Genomic DNA, 22,853 nt, shown 5'->3' with positions numbered 1-22,853 from the left:
CTTAGTCATCATAGCTTAGTTTTTATTCTGTTTATGTCAGTGAAAAAGGTAGTCGGCGACAATTTTTCATAGTTTTCGTCATTTTAGTCGAAGGAAATCAACACTGCCCATTGCCCATTCACAGCAGTATGTTCAGTTCCCACTGAAGATAGGACCCTCTCAATGTAGCTGGTCGTCATAGCGCGTGCGAGTGTGAGTGTGTGTGGGCGTGTGAATGTGTGTGGGCGTGTGCATGTGTGTGTGTGTGTGTGTGTGTGCGCGCGCATGCGTGCGTGCGTGGTAAATGTAGGTCAGTCAAGTAGTGAAATAATTAAGTCTTCTGGACCACCTGAGAAGGCATTAATTTCCCTCTGTGACGTCGGAGGTCGCTAAACAATGTAAAACATAAGAGCTCCATTCATAGAAATTACTTTAACATGACATCTCCACTTTCCGCTTTATTGGTATAGAACAAGTCAACCTGCCCAGAAGAGGTGGTATTCATGACCTTCTACTACTCAAACAACGTGAGGCATACTGGATACACACACTACAAACTCATTGGTTGTTGACGCCTTTCCAAAAGTATTTAGTGATTTTGTCAGCCTGTCCCAACCAAGGAACCAAGCTGAGAGAGGTCTCACGGCCGAAACGTTGCTCTCCTAAATAAACACTCTCTTCAACCAAGTGGCGGGTCCTATTATCTCCTACCTATACTGCCATATCACCTACGCACCTGCTTGAAAAGGAACCGGGTGAGGACCGAAACTTTTTGTGTCAGACAGTATTTGTGGGATCAATCCCTTTATTGCAAATTCTAGTGATTAACTTTGATACAGATGCAGTATAATTAAGATAAAGTGTCTTTCTCTAAATAAAAATATGGTGAACATTGTGTGGATTCACTGTACTGTGGGTTCAGCTGTACCGTTCCGTTATGTACCGACAGTGAAGGGAATAGTGAACAGCAATGACCCAAGTGTCATAAGATCAATTTCAAGTGCTTCTATGCGTGTGTGCGTGCATGTGCATGTGTGTGTGTACGTGTGTGTGTGTGTGTGTGTGTGTGTGTGTGTGTGTGCATGTGTGTGTGTGTGTGTGTGTGTGTGTGTGTGTGTGTGTGTGTGTGTGTGTGTGTGTGTGTGTGTGTGTGTGTGTGTGCATGCGACAGTATGACAGAGTGAGTACGTCTTTTCCCCATTACTCAAACAGCATGCTTGCAGCAGCATCCTGCTTAACTCTGACACACATTCACACCAGGAAGCCGCTCGGCACAACAGTAGTTTTCTGCCGTTGTCCAAATGTGTGTGTGTGTGTGTGTGTGTGTGTGTGTGTGTGTGTGTGTGGGCGTGTTAAATGTAGGTCAGTCAAATTGTGAAATAATTAGGTCTTCAGCATCCTTCTGGACCACCTGAGTAGGCATTCATTTCCCTTCGTGATGCCAGTGCTTTAACAATAGTGTCACTACTCTGGGGTGAACATTACTGTAGGTGAAAAAATCCGATCTACAAGCTCAGTGTGCCATGATTTTGAAACTTCTTATGAGCTTGTAGATCAGCTATTTTCAGTGATACAGTGATTTAGTATCGAGCAAAAACAGGCCTAGTGTAGAGCCAATGGGGACTCCAGTCGGTTGGTTAAAGGTTGGGCCTTTGTGAAGATATACTGCGAAGATAGAGAAAGTGCCACTGACAGGCAACGTGACTGAATAACAAAGCCATATTATTCTATATTTTTACAGAGACAGAGGAGACCATCTATGGGAGGCATATTGGAGAAGGCTGGTTAGATTTGAGCCTGTGTGTGGTAGGTGTATGTGTCTGTAGATGTGTATGTGTATGGACAACCCTGCTAGAGGCTGCACTGGTCGTTAGGCCCAAACCACACCAATGATTCACCACGCAACTCCTTGCAACATGCAACTACAGTACTTGCAACCATTATAACCAATGGCAGTTGCAAGGAGTGGTGTGGTTTGTTTTGTTGCAAGAGGTTGCGACTAGTTGCAAGGAGTTGTGCACAACTGGTGTGGCTTTACATCCCACAAAGGTGTTGAGCCCTTCCCCTATGGCCTGTGGCGAGAGAAGGAGGGAGAAAGAGGAGTGATGTTACTGCGGGAGAGAGGAGGATGAGAGTGGTGTGGGAGAAATAACTTTCTGTTGGGAGTTAATCTTTGAGGGAAATGTATTGCGTAGAAAACAAGCACATTGTGTTGAAAATCACCAGAGGAAATGAGGGAACATGCTCATGAAGCAGAGGTAAAATGAAGGCAATTTGATTTTCTCGTGAAGCATGGTTAGTGGAGGATGAGACATACTGCCCACAACCAGAGAAAAGCTCCTCAGGTATGTATCTGGGAGAAGTTTGAAACCACTTTCAGCTACATCTGATCCTTGATGCCATAAAAATATTAAGGACAGCCACTTGAAGCCAGCTTGCTACTCTGCTACGCTTCTATTGTGTGCGTGATTTTTGTTTACGTATGTGTTTTAATGTGTCCTGCCTGGATGTAATAATGTTGCATTGTTTTATGTATCCTTTTTTAATAGCAGACCGTCCTCTTCACATGCAAGCAAAGACAAAATAGTTTATCATCTACCTTTTTGGCACAAAGGGTTTTTTTGGCACATTTTGACACATTTTGGCACAAAATGTGATGTATTGCCATGTTTTTTGTTCTTGCTTAATGTAAATCGCTCTGGATTAAGAGCGTCTGCTAAATGCCTAAATTGTAAATTGTAGATGATAAAGTATTTTCTATTCAATGGGTTAAAAGTGTAACGCTGGGAGAAGCTCTCTGTAATCCTTTGATCTTCTCTGGTTTTCGGAGCCCGCCATGATGACAGTAATTTAAAACCTTTCTTAAAACCCTACATATAAACTGGGACAGCAGACAATGCCAGGAGAAAATGTTATGGCAATGACGGTATAGAATGAAAGGAAGGTGGGAAAAGCCCCTCTGGTCTCGTGTTTTCTGAGGTCGCCATTAGAAGTGTTTTGTATGTTGTACGTAGTTTGAGAGGGAGCACCAGAGGGGAGGAAACAAGGGGAGAGGAGACACCAGAGGAAAACCTCGTCTGTGTCTGCCTCTGTATCCTCATATCCTCAGGTTGCCTCAGGTTGCCAGTTATGCATTGTTGTTTATTTTTTGCACACACACAAGAACGCAGAGACTCCTCGCTAATCGATGAGGTTAACGAATACTCAGACGAGATAATCTCCCTGCTCTCAGAACAGATCGGGGTGAATTCGGGTTTGACGGGTGACACATACCTGCTCACCTCCCGAGACCAGACAGACAACTTCCTGTAATGAGGCTAGAACTAAACAGTCTATCCATTAGACAGACAATCCAAAACGAGAAAGAGAGGACGTCCATACCGGGTTGAGTCAGGGTACGGCAGGGTGAGTGACTATTACTGTAACTACTACGCTGGGAGGTGAGGATAAGGACATGAGGTTGGATGAGAACACAGCTTTCTTTCACACACCTGTTTCACCCGGCGGCTTTGCTTCTGCCCTAAAATTGTCCTTGGGCTTTATAGCTGTTAGAGCAGCAGGAGGTGATGATAAGGTGATGATAAGGTAGTCACGAAGTTAAAACAGGTCTATAATAGAGCTCTTCACGGGCCCTCGATTCCGAAAATGCCCGACAGGACCCGAGACCCGTATGGGTCGTATCCGTGTTTTATCACAATCACTCGGAGCCGGGTCGGAGTCGGCTGTATATCCCGCAGAACTTGGTTCTGTCTATGTGTAATACTCTGAGAAGACCCGTACACTGTATGACCGTGTGTGCTCCTGCTGCACTGGTGAGAGAGAAATGCAATGAAGTGCTGTTTAACTTGTGTGATGTTTTAGGATCAGCAAAACAAAAGCAGTTGAGCTACGCAACGCATGTGTAGCGTACCATACTGCAAGGCAAGACAGCTGCCACTGCCTGCCAGGCTGATTTAAATTAAAAACACCGGCGCACAATCATGGATTCCTCGCCAGGTCTTTTAAATCAATCAGATCTCGGAAAACAAATCGGGTCCATAATTAAAGAAATAAAGTTGGAACGGCTCGTAATCGGACCAAATTGTCAAGGGTCCACAGGGCCCTGTAAGCTAAAGGCTTTTTAAATGTATCCTTTCTCAGGGTGTGCTTAAAGCATGTCTTAGATTGAAAATAAATGGACACAGACTTACCCTTCGAATGCGATGGCCACCTTATAAACGATCGCAACGATCGCCGTCAAAACCAATCCTACTGGACTAGCGCCACTGGAGGGAGGGGGGGGGGGCATATAGGGTGAGAGACAGACAAACAGTGCCAGGTTAGTTTTTGAATGGATAATGCAGGAGACAATGAACAATGAACTTTCTGTGGTATTATGGCCTTGCTAAAGTTCAGTATTGTTATTTATGCACTGTTTTTATTTATCTGTGTTGAGGGGGATGCTCCATAATACACATACACCAGTAAGACGCCCTGAGGGCGAGGTCGCGTGACCGCATCCACCTGAGTGACGGCAGACTGCTGGGCGAGCGCTGGCGCTTTGGCATGGGGGGTCAGATCAACATATGGAATGAATTATGTACTGGCCATATATGGAGCGTGTGTTGAGTGTACAGGGTTTGATGAGGTCAGATCAACATATGGAATGTCAAAACAGGAAGGACAGGTGGGAAAGGATCAACATATAGAATGTCAAAACAGGTCCACTCCATATATGGAGATCGAAGGCTTTGAGGTCAGATATAGGGTTGATGGCTGGCTCCATATATGCAGATCTAGGTGATGATCCAGCCTTCATGTATGGTTATCCAGGGTTAGATGAGGTCAGTGTCGTGAGATGGCCATATATGGTGGTGTGATGTCACTTGTAAATGTATAAGTCAGTCCAAGAGTATAGGATGTCAGGACTAAATTATCCAGAACTAATCAATATATATTTATTCGATCACAGATCTATCACATGTTCCATAAGAGAAGATACTGTATGGTTCATTCACTGGAACAAACCCAGAGCAAAGGGCATTGTTAGAACATCTTTCTTGGTTTCTATTCTCAACAGGTGGAAGGGTGTCCTGTGGCTGTTATGATGTCCTGGTGGGCTAAAGATGAATAAAGAAGGCACTCACTAGTGGCTATTTTTAGAGAAAGTGCCAATCCCTTTGCTTACCTTCTCTTGACCTGGTTTCATGGCCTCAGGGGACTATACTATACCTGGCCATTGTTGTGTGAAAGCTCTCTATTCTCTTAGTCAACGTCCCCTTGACCCTTTCAATCTAGAGTGCTTCCGTCCAAAAATACGGTGGATCACTGTGTTCAGCATTTCATTTCAGAGCTTTATTAATTCAGCGGGTGCTCATCTGGAACCTGGAACCTCAAATGTTGATGTGTAATAATACACTGAGGGGACATCCGCTCAACAGAAATGCATTGTAGTGCACCAAGAGGTTATGACACCAGCTCTGACTGTCACCTACTTCTCTGACAGGAGCCTGCTGTGTTCTCTCCACATCAAGAGTTAACTATAATGAAACTATAGCTATATCTCTCCACTTAGAGTTTCACACTTTCCTCTCCTCATTTTCTTCTTTCCCTCTCCCTCAGATGTTTGGAATAAGTAGGGTACTTTACATAAATGTCATAACCAATTATAGTGCTTAGCTTGAGACTGAGACCCAAACTCAAAAACTCAAAACTCAAAATCCAATGACAATGTAAGGCAGCAAGCATATTAGAGAAGCAAAATTATGAAATGTTTAAAACTGGCACACAATCTGCTCTCTCAAGGGGAAACAAGTATTGACTGGCCATTGACATGTGCGTGTGTTTAAGTGAAATCAGTACATGCAGTACTTTAAGTTTACACTCTGCATTTAAAGGACAGCTTTAGTTTCTTTTCAACCAAGGTTCATGTTATTAGAGAAAGTAAAAGATGAGTGTTAAACTTTTCTCATTTGCTGCATTCTTTTGTTTTAGCGATTTTAGCTATTTTTGACAGGGCATTCGAACAAGTGGCTAACTACCTGTCAGTGGGGAGTGTTGGCTGATGAATGAATATCAACATCCTAATACATCCTAATACTGGGGGGTCAAATTATGACAGGCAATTCCTGCTGTCAAAATCAGTCTTATTTTATACACTTATTTTGAAATAGACACTCATGCTTCCCAAGGTGTGATTTGGGGTCATAAGGATGAATACAAAGTGAATATCAACATCTTAAAACCAAAATGTTGAATTGTGGGTTTGAGCTCACATGCCCTTTTGATGTAAATCAAAAGGGGGGGTAACTACCTGTCAGTGGGGAGTGTTGGCTGGGAGGAGGAGTAGGACTAAGGCCCTGTACATCCTCTCTGGGGGGGGGGGGGGGGGGTACTACCTGTGAGTGGGGAGTGTTGGCTGATGAATGAATATCAACATCCTAATACATCCTAATACTGGGGGGTCAAATACTTTGTCTAATAACAACAAACTGAGCAGCGTCCGGGACCACGGTCAAAAATCTAAGGTCAGTTCTTTTAGTCAATAATGTCCCTAACATGCGTTTATTTGGTGTGAAAGGAAACCAGAGCATGTGGAGGAAGCCAACGTGAACGCAGATAGAAAGAACATCCCACACAGAATGGCCTGGTGGCTTCAAACCCATGACCTCCTCGCTGTGAGAAAATCTGCCAACCGCTGATTCACAGTGCCACCCAGTCTGTTCAGGGTGGCCAAAGTCTGCCACTCGCTCCAAAAATATACCCCCCCAATCCGTGTGACACATGCATGCATGTGTGCGCTCATGCGTGCGTGTGTGTGTGTTCGGACGTGGACACGACAGGCAACGGAGCTGGAAAAACGTCTTTGTTATTGGCTTTACCATTTCCATACATTGTTTGGTTGTTCATCTCGTAAAATCGTAAATAAAGATATTTAAGGGCGTGTTATTTCATATACATATATATATATATATTTTTTTCTCTATATTTACCCTGTTTTAATTTGCATGAGACTGTGTGTGTGAGTATAGGTTGCGTATAGGTTATACACTTGTGATTCAGGTGAGTTGTGTATGCGCACGTGTGTGTGCTTTTTGTGTCCATTTTACCACTCATATAGATAGCTATGTGTATCCCTGGGTCCGTCCCTGCGTCTGTCCCTGGTCACAGTCATGAGTCATTAGGCCTGTCATAATTATTACATAATAATCCAGTTCCATCACGCCTCGTGACATGCTCCATACTGTATATGGCCGTCTCCATATATGAAGATCACGACACTGACCTCATCAAACCCTGGATAGCCAATCCAATCCAATCCAATCCACTTTATTTATAAAGCACATTTTTATACAACAAGGTTGAAACAAAGTGCTGTACACAAAGACATACTAAAAAGCAACAACAACATACATGGAGCAGACTGGATCATCACCTAGATCTGCATATATGAAGCCGGCCAGAAACTCTATATGTCTGACCTCAAACCTCAAACCCTTAGATCTCCATATATGTTCTGACATTCCATATTGTTGATCCTTCCACCAGTCCTTCCTCTTCGATGTCTTCCTTTTGACTGATACCCTACCCGTCCATTCAAACTCTAGATGGGCCTGCCCCAGAGTTCTCAACAGGCCCGAAAATTACGGCCCGGCCCTACCTGGGCCCTCATCAAACCCTGTACGCTCAAGACACTGCCCCCGCTGCCACCCTTAGATCTCCATATATGGAGCTGACCTCATCAAACCCTGAACACACAAGACACGATCCATATATGGCCAGTACAGAATTAATTCCATATGTTGATCTGACCCAATGCCAAAGCATAAGCGCTCGCCCAGCAGTCTGCCGTCACCCAGGCAGATGCGCCCCTTTAGGGCGAGGTCGGTTCTCCACGAATAAGTTCATACTTATACAATGAATGGGCGGGGGCACATGGGCGGGGGCCGGTGGTTGAAACGGGGACCTTCTGTTTCCCAGATGGCCTCTCTACCCACTCATCTATGATATGACTGCTCTGCTAAACTTGTACCATATTTAGTGGCAGACGTGACTCACAAAGTGAAGAAAGTGCATGCACGTACAGTAGCGCACATGTTCTACCAGTCAGAGTCAAATGTTGATGTGTAATAATACACTGAGGGGACATCCGCTCAACTGAAATGCATTGTAGTGCACCAAGAGGTTATGACACCAGCTCTGACTGTCACCTACTTCTCTGACAGGAGCCTGCTGTGTTCTCTCCACATCAAGAGTTAACTATAATGAAACTATAGCTATATCTCTCCATTTATCAGAATTTCACACTTTCCTCTCCTCATTTTCTTATTTCCCTCTCTCCGAGTGAGCAGATCTTTGGAAGAAGTAGGGTACTTTACATAAATGTCATAACCAATTATAGTGCTTAGCTTGAGACTGAGACCCAAACTCAAAACTCAAAATCCAATGACAATGTAAGCCGGCAAGCATAGGAGCAAAATGATGAAAAAAAACCCTGACTGGTACACAATCTTCTCTCTCAAGGGGAAACAAGTATTGACTGGCCATTGACATGTGCGTGTGTTTAAGTGAAATCAGTACATGCCGTACTTTACACTCATTTATAGGACAGCTTTAGTTGGATTAGGGGTCCTAAGGATGAATGGAAAGTGAATATCTAAATCTTAAAACCAAAATGTTGAAATGTGGGTTTGAGCTTGGAGTGTTTGAGGTTTGGGAGGAGGAGTCAGTGGGGAGTGTTGGCTGATGAATGAATATCAACATCCTAATACATCCTAATACTGGGGGGTCAATTTATGACAGGCAATTCCTGCTGTCAAAATATGACCCGCCAGTCAAAAAACACTGTTTTAAATAGACACTCATGCTTTCCAAGGTGTGATTTGGGGTCCTAAGGATGAATACAAAATTCAAAATCAACATCCTAAAACCAAAATGTTGAATTGTGGGTTTGAGCTCACATGCCCTTTTGATGTAAATCAAAAGGGGGGGTAACTACCTGTGAGTGGGGAGTGTTGGCTGATGAATGAATATCAACTTCCTAATGCATCCTAATACTGGGGGGTCAAATTATGACAGACAAATCCTGCTGTCAAAATATGACCCCCCAGTCAAAAAACACTTATTTTGAAATAGACACTCATGCTTTCCAAGGTGTGATTTGGGGTCCTAAGGAACAATAGAAAGTGACTATCAACATCTTAAAACCAAAATGTTGAATTGTGGGTTTGAGCTCACATGCCCACTTGTTCGAATGCCCCCGCCACCCTGTCAAAAAATAGCTAATATCATCATCATCATCTTTTACGTCCTCTCTGGGGCCTAATGATGAATGGAAAGTGGCTTCAAGCCCATGACCTCCTCGCTGTGAGAAAATCTGCCAACCGCTGATTCACAGTGCCACCCTGTCTGTTCATATGACAATGTGTGTGCCAAAGTCTGCCACTCGCTCCAAAAATATACTGTATCTGACACATGCATCGTGTGTGTGTGTGTGTGTGTGTGTGTGTGTGTGTGTGTGTGTGTGTGTGTGTGTGTGTGTGTGTGTGTGTGTGTGTGTTTCGGACGTGGGCACGACAGGCAACGGAGCGGGAAAAACGCCTTTGTTATTGGCTTTACCATTTCCATACATAATTGTTTGGTTGTAATTCCGGTTGTTCATGTCGTAAAATCGGACCATTTCGAGAATATTTAAGGGCGTGTTATTTAATGTATTTCTCTATATTTACCCTGTTTTAATTTGCATGAGACTGTGTGTGTGAGTATAGGTTACGTATAGGTTATAGACTTGTGATTCAGGTGAGTTGTGTACGTGTGTGTGCTTTTTGTGTGTTTTTGTGTCTATTTTTTGAGTGGTGCAACCACTCATATACAGTAGATAGCTATGTGTGTCCCTGGGTCCGTCCCTGGGTCCGTCCCTGGTCATGCAGTATTAGGCCTGTCATAATTATTACATAATAATCCAATTGCTTAATTACGTGAGATCATAATTTTTTCATATTCGTCATATTATTACGACCGTATAGGTCGCAGATTACTATCTATGAAAACCTGCAAAACCCGTCCGTATAGCTCCGTTACGCCTCCATATATGGTTGTCAGTCCATCACACCTTGTGACATCACGCCACTATATATGGCCGCATTGGCCGTCATTCCATCACGCCTCGTGACATGCTCCATACTGTATATGGCCGTCTCCATATATGAAGATCACGACACTGACCTCATCAAACCCTGGATAGCCATACATGGAGCAGACTCATCTAGACCTGCGACCCTTTAGGGCGAGGTCGGTTCTCGACGACCGTTATACTACTATTCACTGTGTCAGTCAGTCCTGTGCTCCAGTGTCGTGTTTGATATTAGTTTGCTATGGACTCTACTTTAACATTATTGTTATTTTATTTTACTTTGAAAACTATGCCAAGCTAAGCCCAAGAGCCACGTGTAGTCCGCAGAACGCGTACTGCGGTGCTGTGCGTATACGCAGATTCAACAAGAGACGGGCGGCGTTGAGAAATGCGCTGGTGTTACGCGTAGTGCAGCGTCTGTGTGGTTCTTTTTTTCGATTAGAGATTATGTCACGTTCATTAAAAAAAACAGTCCACTTCCTTCTTTAGGTACACATGCATTCACATTGGAACGATCCGTATCTGAATACACTTCAACGGTCCAGAGACCCGCCCCCCATGCGGTCCCGGGGACGGTTGGGTTGATCCGCTCCCGGGAACGGTACGCATCATTTACACTACCACAACATCTGCGAAGTGGTCCCGAGTGCGCACCCGGGACCATAGTGTGAATCGCCCCTAAGTGTCCTTCATTCTTCCCTTCATCTTGTCATGAAATCTGATGGCCATGAGGGGCAGTCTGAGAAAGAAAACCAATATGAACAATATGTCACATTGGCAGTGTGTGACTCACTGAATACTGACCTATTTGCTGTAATACAACAGCATTAACTGTACTTTGTGTTGCAAATGCCAGGAGCTTGAATTTCACCATACAGGCACCATACAGCTCAGACACACACATACTGTAGACGGTTACAGCTCTGTCCCTGTGTCCCCCCCCAAGAAAACCCTGGTTCTGTGATGTTGCCAATTGCTCCTCATGTCCTGCTCTGATCCCTTTGGTTAGCGTGACCCCATGGCACTGGTTTAAACACTGATTAAATACTTGGTTAAACATGTAAGTCACCTCAATGTCAGTAAACCAATGTTCCGATATGTATTTGTGCCTTTGATTTGATTTGCATCTATCCTGGGGTCATTGTGACCAGCTAATGCATGTTGATAGTAAAGGTCAAAAACACCTAGAGGCAATCCCATTACAGAGCCTCTTGTCCACTGTGTGTGCGTGCGTGCGTGCGTGTAGAATGGTCCATTAACTGAAAAGCACAAATACATAGAGGTTATCGATCTATAGACAAGCTGTCAGGCGAACATCGACATGTTTACTTGGCGTCTGACACCCCTCTCCTGGCAGGCATGGTTGCATGGTGTTCTCTGTATGGAGTCGGAGCAGTTCAACTGATGCTATCAGCGATTCTTAAAAGTCTGCCTTGAAGAAAATACAACTCCTCAATGAATAATACAGTGCATATGATGTACGTATTACATTTTAACATAAATAAAAGGGTTGAAAAACATTTAGCTTGTTTAACCCTAGACACTAAACCTGGGTGATTTTCACCCAGACAATAAAGAAGGGGTGGACCAAAGTATCTTTTAGGAATATTCTTTAAGACATTTTTCACCAATTTGCCCCTTCATGATAGGGCCCCCCATGATATCTGGGGTTGTTTTTGTGAAATTTCATGTTGAAATATTAAAGAAGAGTACCTCAAATAGCCATGTATTGTTGTACTTTAATATATTTTGATGAGAAATATGTATTTTTATTTTTTACCCCAAGATTTTGCCATCCCATTTTTTCACCCAGTGTCAATTATCTAATGTAATCCTGGGCACTACACTTCCTCTGCCAACCTGGGAGGGCAGCGGACTGATCTCATGCTTCCTTCATGCATGAGAAGTCCAAGCTGCTTCTTTTCACCTGACAGGGGAGAGTTTCACCGGTTGGACGTAGCGCGTAGAAGGAACACGTTATTCCGACCAGTTCCTTTCCCCTCCATCAGGCGCCCCGCCTCAGGTATGGGCTGGGCACTGATGACGGGGAGGAGAGAGCACGCCCCCAGCGCCCACGCCGTCCCCAGCGAGAATCGAACCCAGGACCTTCTAGCTGTGAGGCGACAGCACTACTGACTGTGCCACCGTGCCTCCCATATGAGAAATCTATTTGACTGAATCGGATAAAAGAAGAAGACTCAATGCCAAGTCAGCACATCAAACAGAGGAGCTGACTAAGTTATTCATATTCACAATTACTCATATTCACACTCAGTAGCAGCCAGTTAATTTGTGTTCCTGCATGATGCATGTAATTTGTCCTCTCCTGTTCCTGAGAAACTAGACTTATTGTGAGAAAATGTTTCATAAGCACTCAACATTCACTCAACAGTGCAACGAAAGTTGATCTTTTTCACAGTTTCACAGTTTTACCATAGTGAGGTGAGGTCCAAAAGGAACTGAGGCAAGAGAGTGAGTGAGTGAGTGAGTGAGTGAGTGAGGAGTCTGAGGACAGGGGGCAAAACATAATCTCGGTCACGCATTATTCAACCTGTTCTGTTGTACTGTTCTGCATGTTTCTACACCATACTGTCCATGTCTAACAGGAACAAACTTTTCAGTATTACCTGTATTGCTTCAGAGATCATCAGACTTCCTACACAAACACAATAAGGCCATCACACGGCTAGCACTTTCGATATCAAATGACACTGATCATCCCCTGTATCGCTTCTTTAACCTCATGCCATCTGGACAAAGATACAGAACCTTGCCATGGAAAAAGGTCCGTTTTAGTAGGAGCTTTGTCCCCTCAGCCATCGCGGCATTAAAAAAACTGCCCCGCCGATAGGATGGTTCTGTACACAGTGGGGACCTCATGTTTTTTTTGTATTGTCTTGGTGTTCATGTGCTCTGTGTGGGTGTTGAACAGATATAAGACAAATATCCTTCGGGACAATAAAGATTATTATTATTACTTGCCGGGGACAATAAGAATACTTTCAACGGATAGTAGCAGGGGACACTGTTTTTCTCAGAGATTATGTGACTGTACTATCTTGTCAGATATACCCTGCACATATTCTGGCCCAAGACCATCTCAAACAATAATCTCCTCAACATCACCCAACAAGACAACATGCACAGCATAATCAACAAATGCAGGTGGACCTGGATTGGCCATGTGCTCAGAATGGACATCAATGCAATCCCAAGAGTTGCATTACACTGGACCCCAGAAGGAAAGCGAAAGAAAGGCAGGCCCAAAACGACATGGCGTAGGACGATTGAGAAGGAGCTCCAGCTACAACATCAGAGCTGGGGGACCATAGAGAAGATGGCCAAAGACAGATGCAAGTGGAGGAACTTTGTTGCTGCCCTATGCGCCAGCCGGCGTAATGGGGATAAGTAAGTACCGGTAAGTAAGTATCTTGTCAGTTGCAGGGTTTGCAGTGAGCGAAGTCACGGGGCCCTTAAAGAATCTATCTGATTTCAACTCCAAAAAACAGACTGTGAAGAGTCTGTTGATTTGATTAAAATTGCCATTTTGCCTACAATTCGTTGGTGGTTTATACGCACGCACGCATGCACGCACTCTCTTTGCAGCAACATAACAAAGGTCTTGGGGGGGCAAAGCAATGCAAGCATTTGCACATAATACGAACAAACGCACGCACGCGCACGCACACACACACACACACACACACACACACACACACACACACACACACACACACACACACACACACACACACACACACACACACACACACACACACACACACACACACACACACACACACACACACACACACACACACACACACACACACACACACACACACACACACACACACACACACACACACACTGCTCTAAACGGCAGTTGGCAGAGAGGTTGTGAGTAGCGATGGCCTTGTTGCTATGACATCCAAATGCAATAGTGTGGGCCTCTGTAATAGAACTCTATATAGAAGCTTTGTCTCATTTGCAAGCAAGCCTCTTACTGTAAGTATTTGTTTTAGGAAATATGGCCACTTTGGGCCGTAACACGTTAATTAGCAATGTTTCATGAGGGAGGGGCTGTCACATGATGGGACACATAAAAGCGGTGATACAAACGGTAAGAGTCTAAACTATTGCACTATACCACCCCATTGGTTGGTTACAGCTGGGGTTCTCAACGTTTTTGGCTGGGGACCCCCGGAAATGCTTTGGCCATGTCTTGCGAACCCCGTCCCGCCCCCCTACAAATACATACAATACAAAATGACCTTAATAATAGAGAAAATATATCATGAATTAATACTGAAACCAGATATAATCATTAAGGAAAGTTTATGCATGCACCATGTACTCTTAATTTCCATTTTCAAGCCATTTTTTTTTTTACAGTGTGTGAGCAGAGTGGCTTATGTCTCATCTGACGTGGGCCGGGTAGGCAGGACACTGGGCTAATGACTGAACACAACCTCACTAGTACTCACGGTAACACACTACAAGGTGTTAGGGGGCAGTCAGTGTCATAATTATGCATTTACCTGGCAAACGTTACCTCCGTGATTCATCAGCCTGCATGGTTAACTATTCACAGTATCAGTGTTCATTTTATAACTGCAAGTGTACAAATGTAACCAAATGGACGCTATAGGGGTCTATTAAATGAAACCAAATTTTGGTTTCATCCGCACAATCTCAAAGTCAAAATATCACTCAGGATTTTACTGTATATTACAATACACCACTATTATTATTGTTCTGCCCTCTAATGGCAAGTGTTGCCGGAGCCACCTACTGGCCATTCAATGTATTTTATAGAACAGGTGTAGGCATACTGTGTATTGCCCTGATTAGGAGAAGCACACAGGTGTATGTGCTCTTAATTATGTCACATAATTAATGTGTGTGCTCTCAAATCCCTCATTTCACAGAGTACAGTATTTTCTGATTTGGTATACAACTTTATAGAGTGTGTCCATGCATAATTGATACATTTTCACATGTGCTATGGTTAGGATTAGGATTTTCGCTTTGTAGATTAGCTCAGTGTGTTCACCTGCTTGTTTGTTTGATAGTTTGTTACAGCCTGTCATTTTCTGTCTTTTTCATAGTTTTACTCCATTACTTGATGATGATGATGTGCAAGTGTGACAATAAAACACAGGAGCTTGGATGCTACATCCTGACTCCCATGTCATTTCTTACTGACTGTCTAACTATGGACACTAATGTACATACATGTAGCGAGGACAGTACAAATAGAGGAATGAGCAAGCGAGGTCTCAGAGCACATGACATGATGTCTCAGAAACAGACTGCTCATATTTGTCTACCGCCAGTGATCTGAAGAGACAGACAGACAGACAGACAGACAGACAGACAGAGTTCTGAGTGGCTGCGTGAAAACCATAGACTGTAAAAAATATGGACAAAGCGTTCCGCGGGTCTAACGTGAACGTAAAATGAAGCCTGTCAGTCCATGCAATGGAAGTCGCCATCTTTCTAGATCCGTTTTGGACCAGTTCAGGCCAGCTGGCCCATTGGCTGGCCCAGACAACGAGGCGGGACTTCCCCCTTCTTCTTCGTTGGTTTTTATTTTGACTCGAGTGGGTGGGGGATCCCGTTCATAGACTGTAACGGTAGCCACGCCCCTCAGAACATGCGCGACTTTATGGTCATTTTTTTAATAAATGGGACCATAATTTTCCAAAAAGAATATTATGACATGAGACTTTAAACTAGTGACTGGAAGCAAAAAGTATTCATGACCATGTTTATTAAGGTAATACAGTCTAGGTGAAGTTGGGCCCAAATACATGGACTTCTATGGGGCTATGGGTTTTTCTGGGTCCAGTGACAGCGCCACAACAGGCCATTATATGAACTTTCATTTCCTTAGTGGCTTCACAAAATATCCGTCTGACTGCCCCCCTGGTGAAAACGAAGGAAATCTGAAAAATACGAGTTTAGTGTCCGACTGTCCGTCCCGCTGTGATCGGATCCTAGCAACTGCAGCTGTGCCCGTGGGACTCCTGGCATGTTTCCATGGTTGCCATGGAGATGTCTCTGGTATATAAACATCAGGTCTCACCCCCCGCAGTGGGAAGTGTTTTGCCACTGAAAGGTAACAACTTTTGTCCGTTCCTCGCTTATTACATGCATGCGGCGAGGCATTTAATTAGGAGATATCAAAGGAAGTGAGCAGTTTTTTTATGCCATAGCCAAGCCATCTAGAGCAGTCGTTCCCAAAGTGGGGTCCGGTGACCCCCATGGACCCCTTGAGGGAGTTCCAGGGGGTCCCCAGCTAAATGATAGTTAGGAACCAAAATGGGTCTGTAACTCTGGGAGTGTACATTTACTACCAGTATATACATTGAGGTATCAGAGGTAGAAATGCCATTGTAATTGGCTGGCAATATTAGTGGGAGGGGCCTATGTAAGCGATTGCGGCAACCACACTGCAATTCTTTCTAGTTTAAGATCCTATCTTAGACTAGATGTATTCTATTCTAAGATGTATTTGACAGTGCAGAAACATAATTGCCTTCCCCTCAGACACTCAGCCTCTGCAGCACTCTAACTGAAAGTGACTGCATGGCTTTTTTCTGTATCCAAAAGCCCTTGAATGATGGAATATGATTAAAGAGGGAGTGCCACAATTTTTGTATCCTGGAGGCTGAACACTTGTCAAACGGGCCAATGAAATAAACAGTAATATAGTGACATAACATTATAAGCCCCTCCCCTAACCCCTCCCCTTTATCATACAACTACACCACCACCACCCATCACCACCCACCAGGCAAACCAGGCATACTTAATGAACTGTTGGGCGTGTCCACATAAAAGCATGATTTGAACAAATACTGTACACTTTTTGGAACAAGTTCTTCCTCCTTATATTATAATAATATCTGATGCTCATGTTTTAAGGTGGAAAAAAATTGTGGCACTCCATCTTTAAGGATTACTTTGATTATGGTAAGGTCACATATCACACATACACATCCACTGGCAAAAAAAAAAAAAACCCTGGCTATGGGAACCGTGGGACTAGGGTACTTCATGCCATTTACTCTGATCTTGCACTTTCATACTCAACACTTTGCGTATGCGAGCGTTATCTGTCCTTCACGTATCTTGAGAACCTTGCGACCGATCGACTTCAAACACAAATCACTCACTGGGATGTCTCTGGGGGCAGAATGAGCGCACTGGAAATGCTGTGGTCATAACTGATTACTGCAATGAAAGGGTCGTGGGAGTTGTCACACTGGTGAAAGAATGGCGGGGAAATTGCATTTCCACCTTCACAACTTACAACTTGCGTCTATCTTACAATAAATGTGCGAAACCTGTCTCCATTATTGTCATAATATGGTCTTGCACAATTTTGTATGGATATTTTACATACACATTACATTCACATTGCTTTATTCACTTCAGCCAAGGTGACGGAAACATGTCTTTGGGTGCCTAGAAAATTGCTATATAAATGTAAGATATTATCGTGTTATTCACATATTTATTTATTCACTTCAGCCAAGGTGATGGAAACATGTCTTTCGGTGCTTAGAAAATTGCTATATAAATGTAAGATATTATTGTGTTATTCACATATTTATTTGCGTGAAAAGTTATTCGACATTTAATGGAAACAGTTAATTAACAAGTAAATGTTGATGAGTCACAGGAGACGGTGCAGGCGGCTTTACAGGTACTGTAATGTAATGTAATTCGCTAAGCCACTCAGCCATGTATTTTTAGACGCATGCATGCCAACTTACATAAGTGCCAGGCCAAGGTAGTTTGCAGTGCTGCCCCAGTACATTGGATTCTCAATGAGGTTGAAAGGGAAGTTGGTCACTTTATCCTCCATCAAGATCCCGAAGTAATCACCTAAAAGAGCATAAATGTGCACACGCACACGCGCACACACACGCACACACACACACACACACACACACACACACACACACACACACACACACACACACACACACACACACACACACACACACACACACACACACACACACACACACACACACACACACACACACACACACACACACACACACACACACACACACACAGTACATCGTAAATCGTACAGTTAGCTTTTCAAACCGACCTGTCTGTCTTATAATACAAGGGACAATTAAGGCAGCAGGTGGGAGATGAGCGTTTATATCAAGATCTCCGTTAGCCGGTAAATACTGGCCATTGACTGATACAAACATGAATTGGCCAATAAATAAAATTATCACTGGCTACGTTGGCCGGCTGCCTTGCTCCCCGATAATTATTATTACAAATATTACTACAATTATTATTCTGTGGTTGAAATTCAGAGATAGAAATGCCATTAAATGGGGGACTGTAGACTAATATGAAATGTCAAACTGGGGGGTCCTTCAAATTAAACGGGTTGAGAACCACTGGTCGCCGGAATATCTTTTCAAATGGGGGTCCGTGGGCTAATTAGTGTCAATTTGGGGGTCGTTGAGGTGAAAACGTTTGGGAACCAGTGATCTAGTGTGCACGGTGGCCTGTCATAACGGCGTGCACTGCGGCCCCGACGTAACAAATGTACCTCACGCCACTGTGGACACTGAACCACTGAGGCGTAAAACGTGTGGCTGAGAACCGATTGCCGGTGAATGAGATGTGTGGGGGAAGAGCAGAGCAGCAAAGAGGAACAAAGGAGATGACTGAATGAAAAATGAAATGGGTCAAAGCATTGACCAACGTGTGTCGGCCTGAGAAATATGGAGAAGAGGTGAGCCGGTCAGGGTGTACCAATCACCAGTCAATGGGCAGTGGGCTGCTGAATGAGAATGTGGTTCATTGAAACTCGTGGCACCTTGCAAGTCATCATAACTAAATAACATTCCCACCCGCGTGAATCATAGAAAATCGCACTTGCGCGCACATTCCCTCCCGCCCGCCCCCGCACACACACACACACACACACACACACACACACACACACAGATCAAGGACTACAATGGAAATAAGTCAAAAGACTTGTGTTTGTATCCTTGACGTTTCTTTGATGAACATGATGTAACTTGTTTTTCCTTCATGACGTCTAATAAAGTCAAATCAAATACATGTTCAATCACACATACAGTATGGCTATAGTAGATATTCATACACACACAAGCAAACAAAACCATCCAATCCCTTAATCTGACCCACCTCCCCACTTTGAAGGCTTTTTGTCTATTACACAACACTTTCTCTTGTGTCATGCAGAGAATCAACCTGTTGAATTACCCATGTAAGGTAGTACTGCTGGGACTGTTTATTCCTTGTCTGACTAGCATGACCCTGTTCTATATTTTTCATTATGCTTATCCACAGGAAGCCAAGATAAAGATTTGGAAGCCCACATCACTCAGAATAGAGTGTCGGTGGTATGTTTTTTATATTGAGCTCGTTCTTGGCGACAACATAGTGAACCAACACCAGGATGGATAGAAAGAACGTCGGGCCCAAATACCTTACAAGGACAAGGAAAATGTTGTGAACAAACACGTTGTGCTTAGATACTTTGTTGAACATTATGTCTCTGCGCCCGTGCGCCGTACAGCCGAGATCCAAGCCATTCTACGTCTTTTTGTAGGGTTCCTTGATGCTGTCTCCATGCTGGAAAGCTGAAAATCTAATTCCGTTTTCTGGCTCATTCCCTCGACGTGTACTGGTGTGGCACTTATTTACTGAGCAAGTCTGCACCATTGTGAGGTCAGTTAAAAAAAGGAACGTATACAAGCACACCGGATAGTCACTCAATGTAAACAAACCAGACAAGCCAACAAGTATGGTGGCCGCTACCACGTGACACATATGTTGACGCCCCCTCAAGGAGATTTTGGTACACTCTAAGACCCGGCCTCTCCCACTTAGACACTCCCACTTGGACACTTTCCAGCCGGGCTCATTCATTCCAATGTAAATATCATGGATTTTACACATTAATACTGGTTCATTTTTGGAACCAGACCTTCCAATTCTCTTCCAAAAAGCCTTTCTTTTAAAAAAGAAATGCCACGCACATATTTTTCCAGTGCATATGGGCACTGGAAAAATATGTGCGTGGCATTTCTTTTTTAAAACAGTGTAGGAAAACTATTGGTAGCGAGGTTTGTCTAACCCAGTGGTTCCCAAACTGTAGTGTGCACCCCTTGTGGTGCGCGAGCGCCTTCTAGGGGGTGCGCGACATGAAATGTCTAATGGTGGTGCTATGGTTTTATTTTAAATATATTAACATATTATGCCAAAATATGGCAAGTAATGCAGCATATAGCCTATGCTGCATATATTATGCCATATTCAGGTTCATATATGTGCATATATGCGGATAAAAAGGAAATATATGTCTCTAGATAGAGGGGCTTAGATATAGGTCAATTGCGTTGAGAGAGAGATATGCCAGGGACCCCATAAGAGAAGATTTTTATGGCTCTAGCAGTGATTCTCAACCCGTTAAAGTTCAAGGACCCCCAGTTTGACATGCATTAGTCTACAGACTCCCATTTAATGGCATTTCTATCTCTGAGACCTCAATTTATACGGTATAGTAAAATCAATGTTAATTTAACTCTGAGAGTGTACACATGGAACATTTGGTTCCATTTGTACACTCTCAGAGTTACAGACCCATAAGGGTCCATTTTGGTTCCTAACTATCATTTAGCTGGGGACCCCCTGGAACTCACTCAAGGACCTCTGGGGGTCCCCGGACACCACTTTGGGAACCACTGGTGTATGGCAATAACTGGAGAAAGTCAGAAGAGGCGAGGGTGCATTGGGCTCCCCCGACGGCAAGTACTTTCACAACTACTGTAGTGTACAGTTCCCAGCTCTTTATAAACCAAAACGCAATTTGGGCATGTTTTCACAGGCTGCTGCTACTGTTCTGTTCACAATCGCGACAGGTACGTACGTTCACAACTACTGTAGAGTAGCTGTTTAATCTAGTCACTAGCTACTGGCAAAAAAAAAACAACCGAGGTGCAAAAACAATCCAGGTGATCTCGGTTAGAGATCAATATGTGACAATACTAGTCCAGGTGGTTAAACAAAGTCAATAAACAGATTATAGATGAAAGGAAGCCTTTAGGCTTACTCCAAGCACATTCTGGACAGGCAAGAATAAGGAGATATTCTTGCTCTTTTGGAGTGTGCTTGGAGTTAGCCCAAGGGCTTCCTTTCATCTGAAAGTATCTTAATTTAACGTTAGGAGTGCCTCGCCATTGATCCAGGGCCCACAGCCAGAGAGGACCTTTCTTTGATCTCAGCAGCGCTTACTGGGCAGCTCTCAGTGACCAATAGTACAAGACTTCCCCCAGTGGCCAATGTTTATTTGTTGATTTTGTTCCTGTACAAAGTGATCAAGGACACAGACAAGACACTCACATTATGATTTACTAGAATTTCGAACACTGCATGGAACGAGTATGAGAGAGAAGCAAATCTAGAAAGTTTGGTAACACTTGTTACACTGTTGAGCAGATTATAATGTATTAAATAGACAGTTATACATTATAATCTGCTTAACAGTGTAACACTGTACAATTTTAATTATAAGCAAGCACTCATAACCATAACATAATCATAATACTTTATAAAGCATTTTATAATTACTTAAGTTAAAGTATTATAATTATATCTATACTCTTATAGATTAGTGCTTATAACTAAAATTACACTGTGTTTTAACCCATCTTGACCTGAGATCAGATTCTAAAAATGTCTTCTACATCCTGACAGGCGTGGCATTGTGACATCCATGATCTCGACCGCGGTCGAAAAATGATGATGATGTGTGCGTACATGTGTGCGTGTGTGTGTGTGACAGAGAGAGACACTGAGACACCCACCTAGGAAGGTGCCTGTGAATCCCAGCGCCAGAAAGCTGCTGACCACCAACAGAGTGCCAAGCACCACCAGAGCCCCCCCGAAGTAGAAGACCTCATCTTTGGCCATCAGCTCCCATCTTGGCTGGGCCTGCATCACCACGGTCAAACTGCAGAGGAAAACATACAAGGAGATATTTATAACTGACATGAACCCAAGCGTCCGTATAATTAGCCAACAATAATGAACAATGTATGTGTAGGGCTATGAAGCCTTACATGGGTGAAACGTTGTTCATTATTGCTGATTAAATAAATAAATAAAAGACGGAAGAGCAGTATGTGTGCGGACATTACCTTTTTCTTCACTTGATTATTTTTGGGTCTGGCACCGTGTTTAAAGAAATGTGGGATATGTGCATTTTATCCTATCTTTTTTCATCTACAAAAGGTGCCATCTTTACACGCCCTTTCAGACCACCCTTTCAGATGCACAAAAACTGCTTTCCACCTCTTCATTGCTTCTATTCTGTCATTTGGTTTTTCAGTTTAACCACATGATGTCACGGTTCGAGTCAAGACAGTGTAGGAGGACCCAGGTGCATTATGAGAGGCAGAGGCAGCTCAGTTCAAATGAAGGTACAAAGGGAAACAGAAAACTAGGGGATCTGAAATACAGGGCAAACGAGGAGTCAAGGAACAAGGTACTAACAAATACTCACAGTGACAATAAATAAACAACGAACCAGCAAGGAACTGAAAAAACAGGGGAATATGAATAGACAAGGACTAACTGGACAAAGGTGAAAGGCTGGGAGACTAACAGGACACAGGTGGAGAAAACTACACTAATCACAGGGTTAGACAAGGCAGGTAAACATGGGCAACACAGGAAACCA

The 22,853-nt window shown here is 43.5% G+C and overlaps 1 protein-coding gene across 1 annotated transcript in view; it reads right to left on the bottom strand.

The window, feature by feature from the left end:
- The window catches only part of pemt (phosphatidylethanolamine N-methyltransferase), a 79,852-nt gene that overhangs the window by 4,140 nt on the left and 52,859 nt on the right, over positions 1-22,853 (bottom strand). The window contains exons 8-10 of the mRNA XM_080789893.1: positions 21,979-22,124; positions 17,878-17,989; positions 4,170-4,244 (exon numbers count right to left, since the gene is read on the bottom strand). Of these exons, the coding sequence (XP_080646019.1) occupies positions 4,170-4,244; positions 17,878-17,989; positions 21,979-22,124 (333 nt within the window). The remainder of the gene's footprint in view (positions 1-4,169; positions 4,245-17,877; positions 17,990-21,978; positions 22,125-22,853) is intronic.

This window comes from Protomyctophum bolini, assembly GCF_963924005.1.
Source record: "Protomyctophum bolini genome assembly, chromosome: 18".
Classification (NCBI taxonomy): Eukaryota; Metazoa; Chordata; class Actinopteri; order Myctophiformes; family Myctophidae; genus Protomyctophum; species Protomyctophum bolini.
The sequence above is the reverse complement of the archived record's forward strand: the minus strand, read 5'-3'. Positions and strand labels throughout refer to the sequence as shown.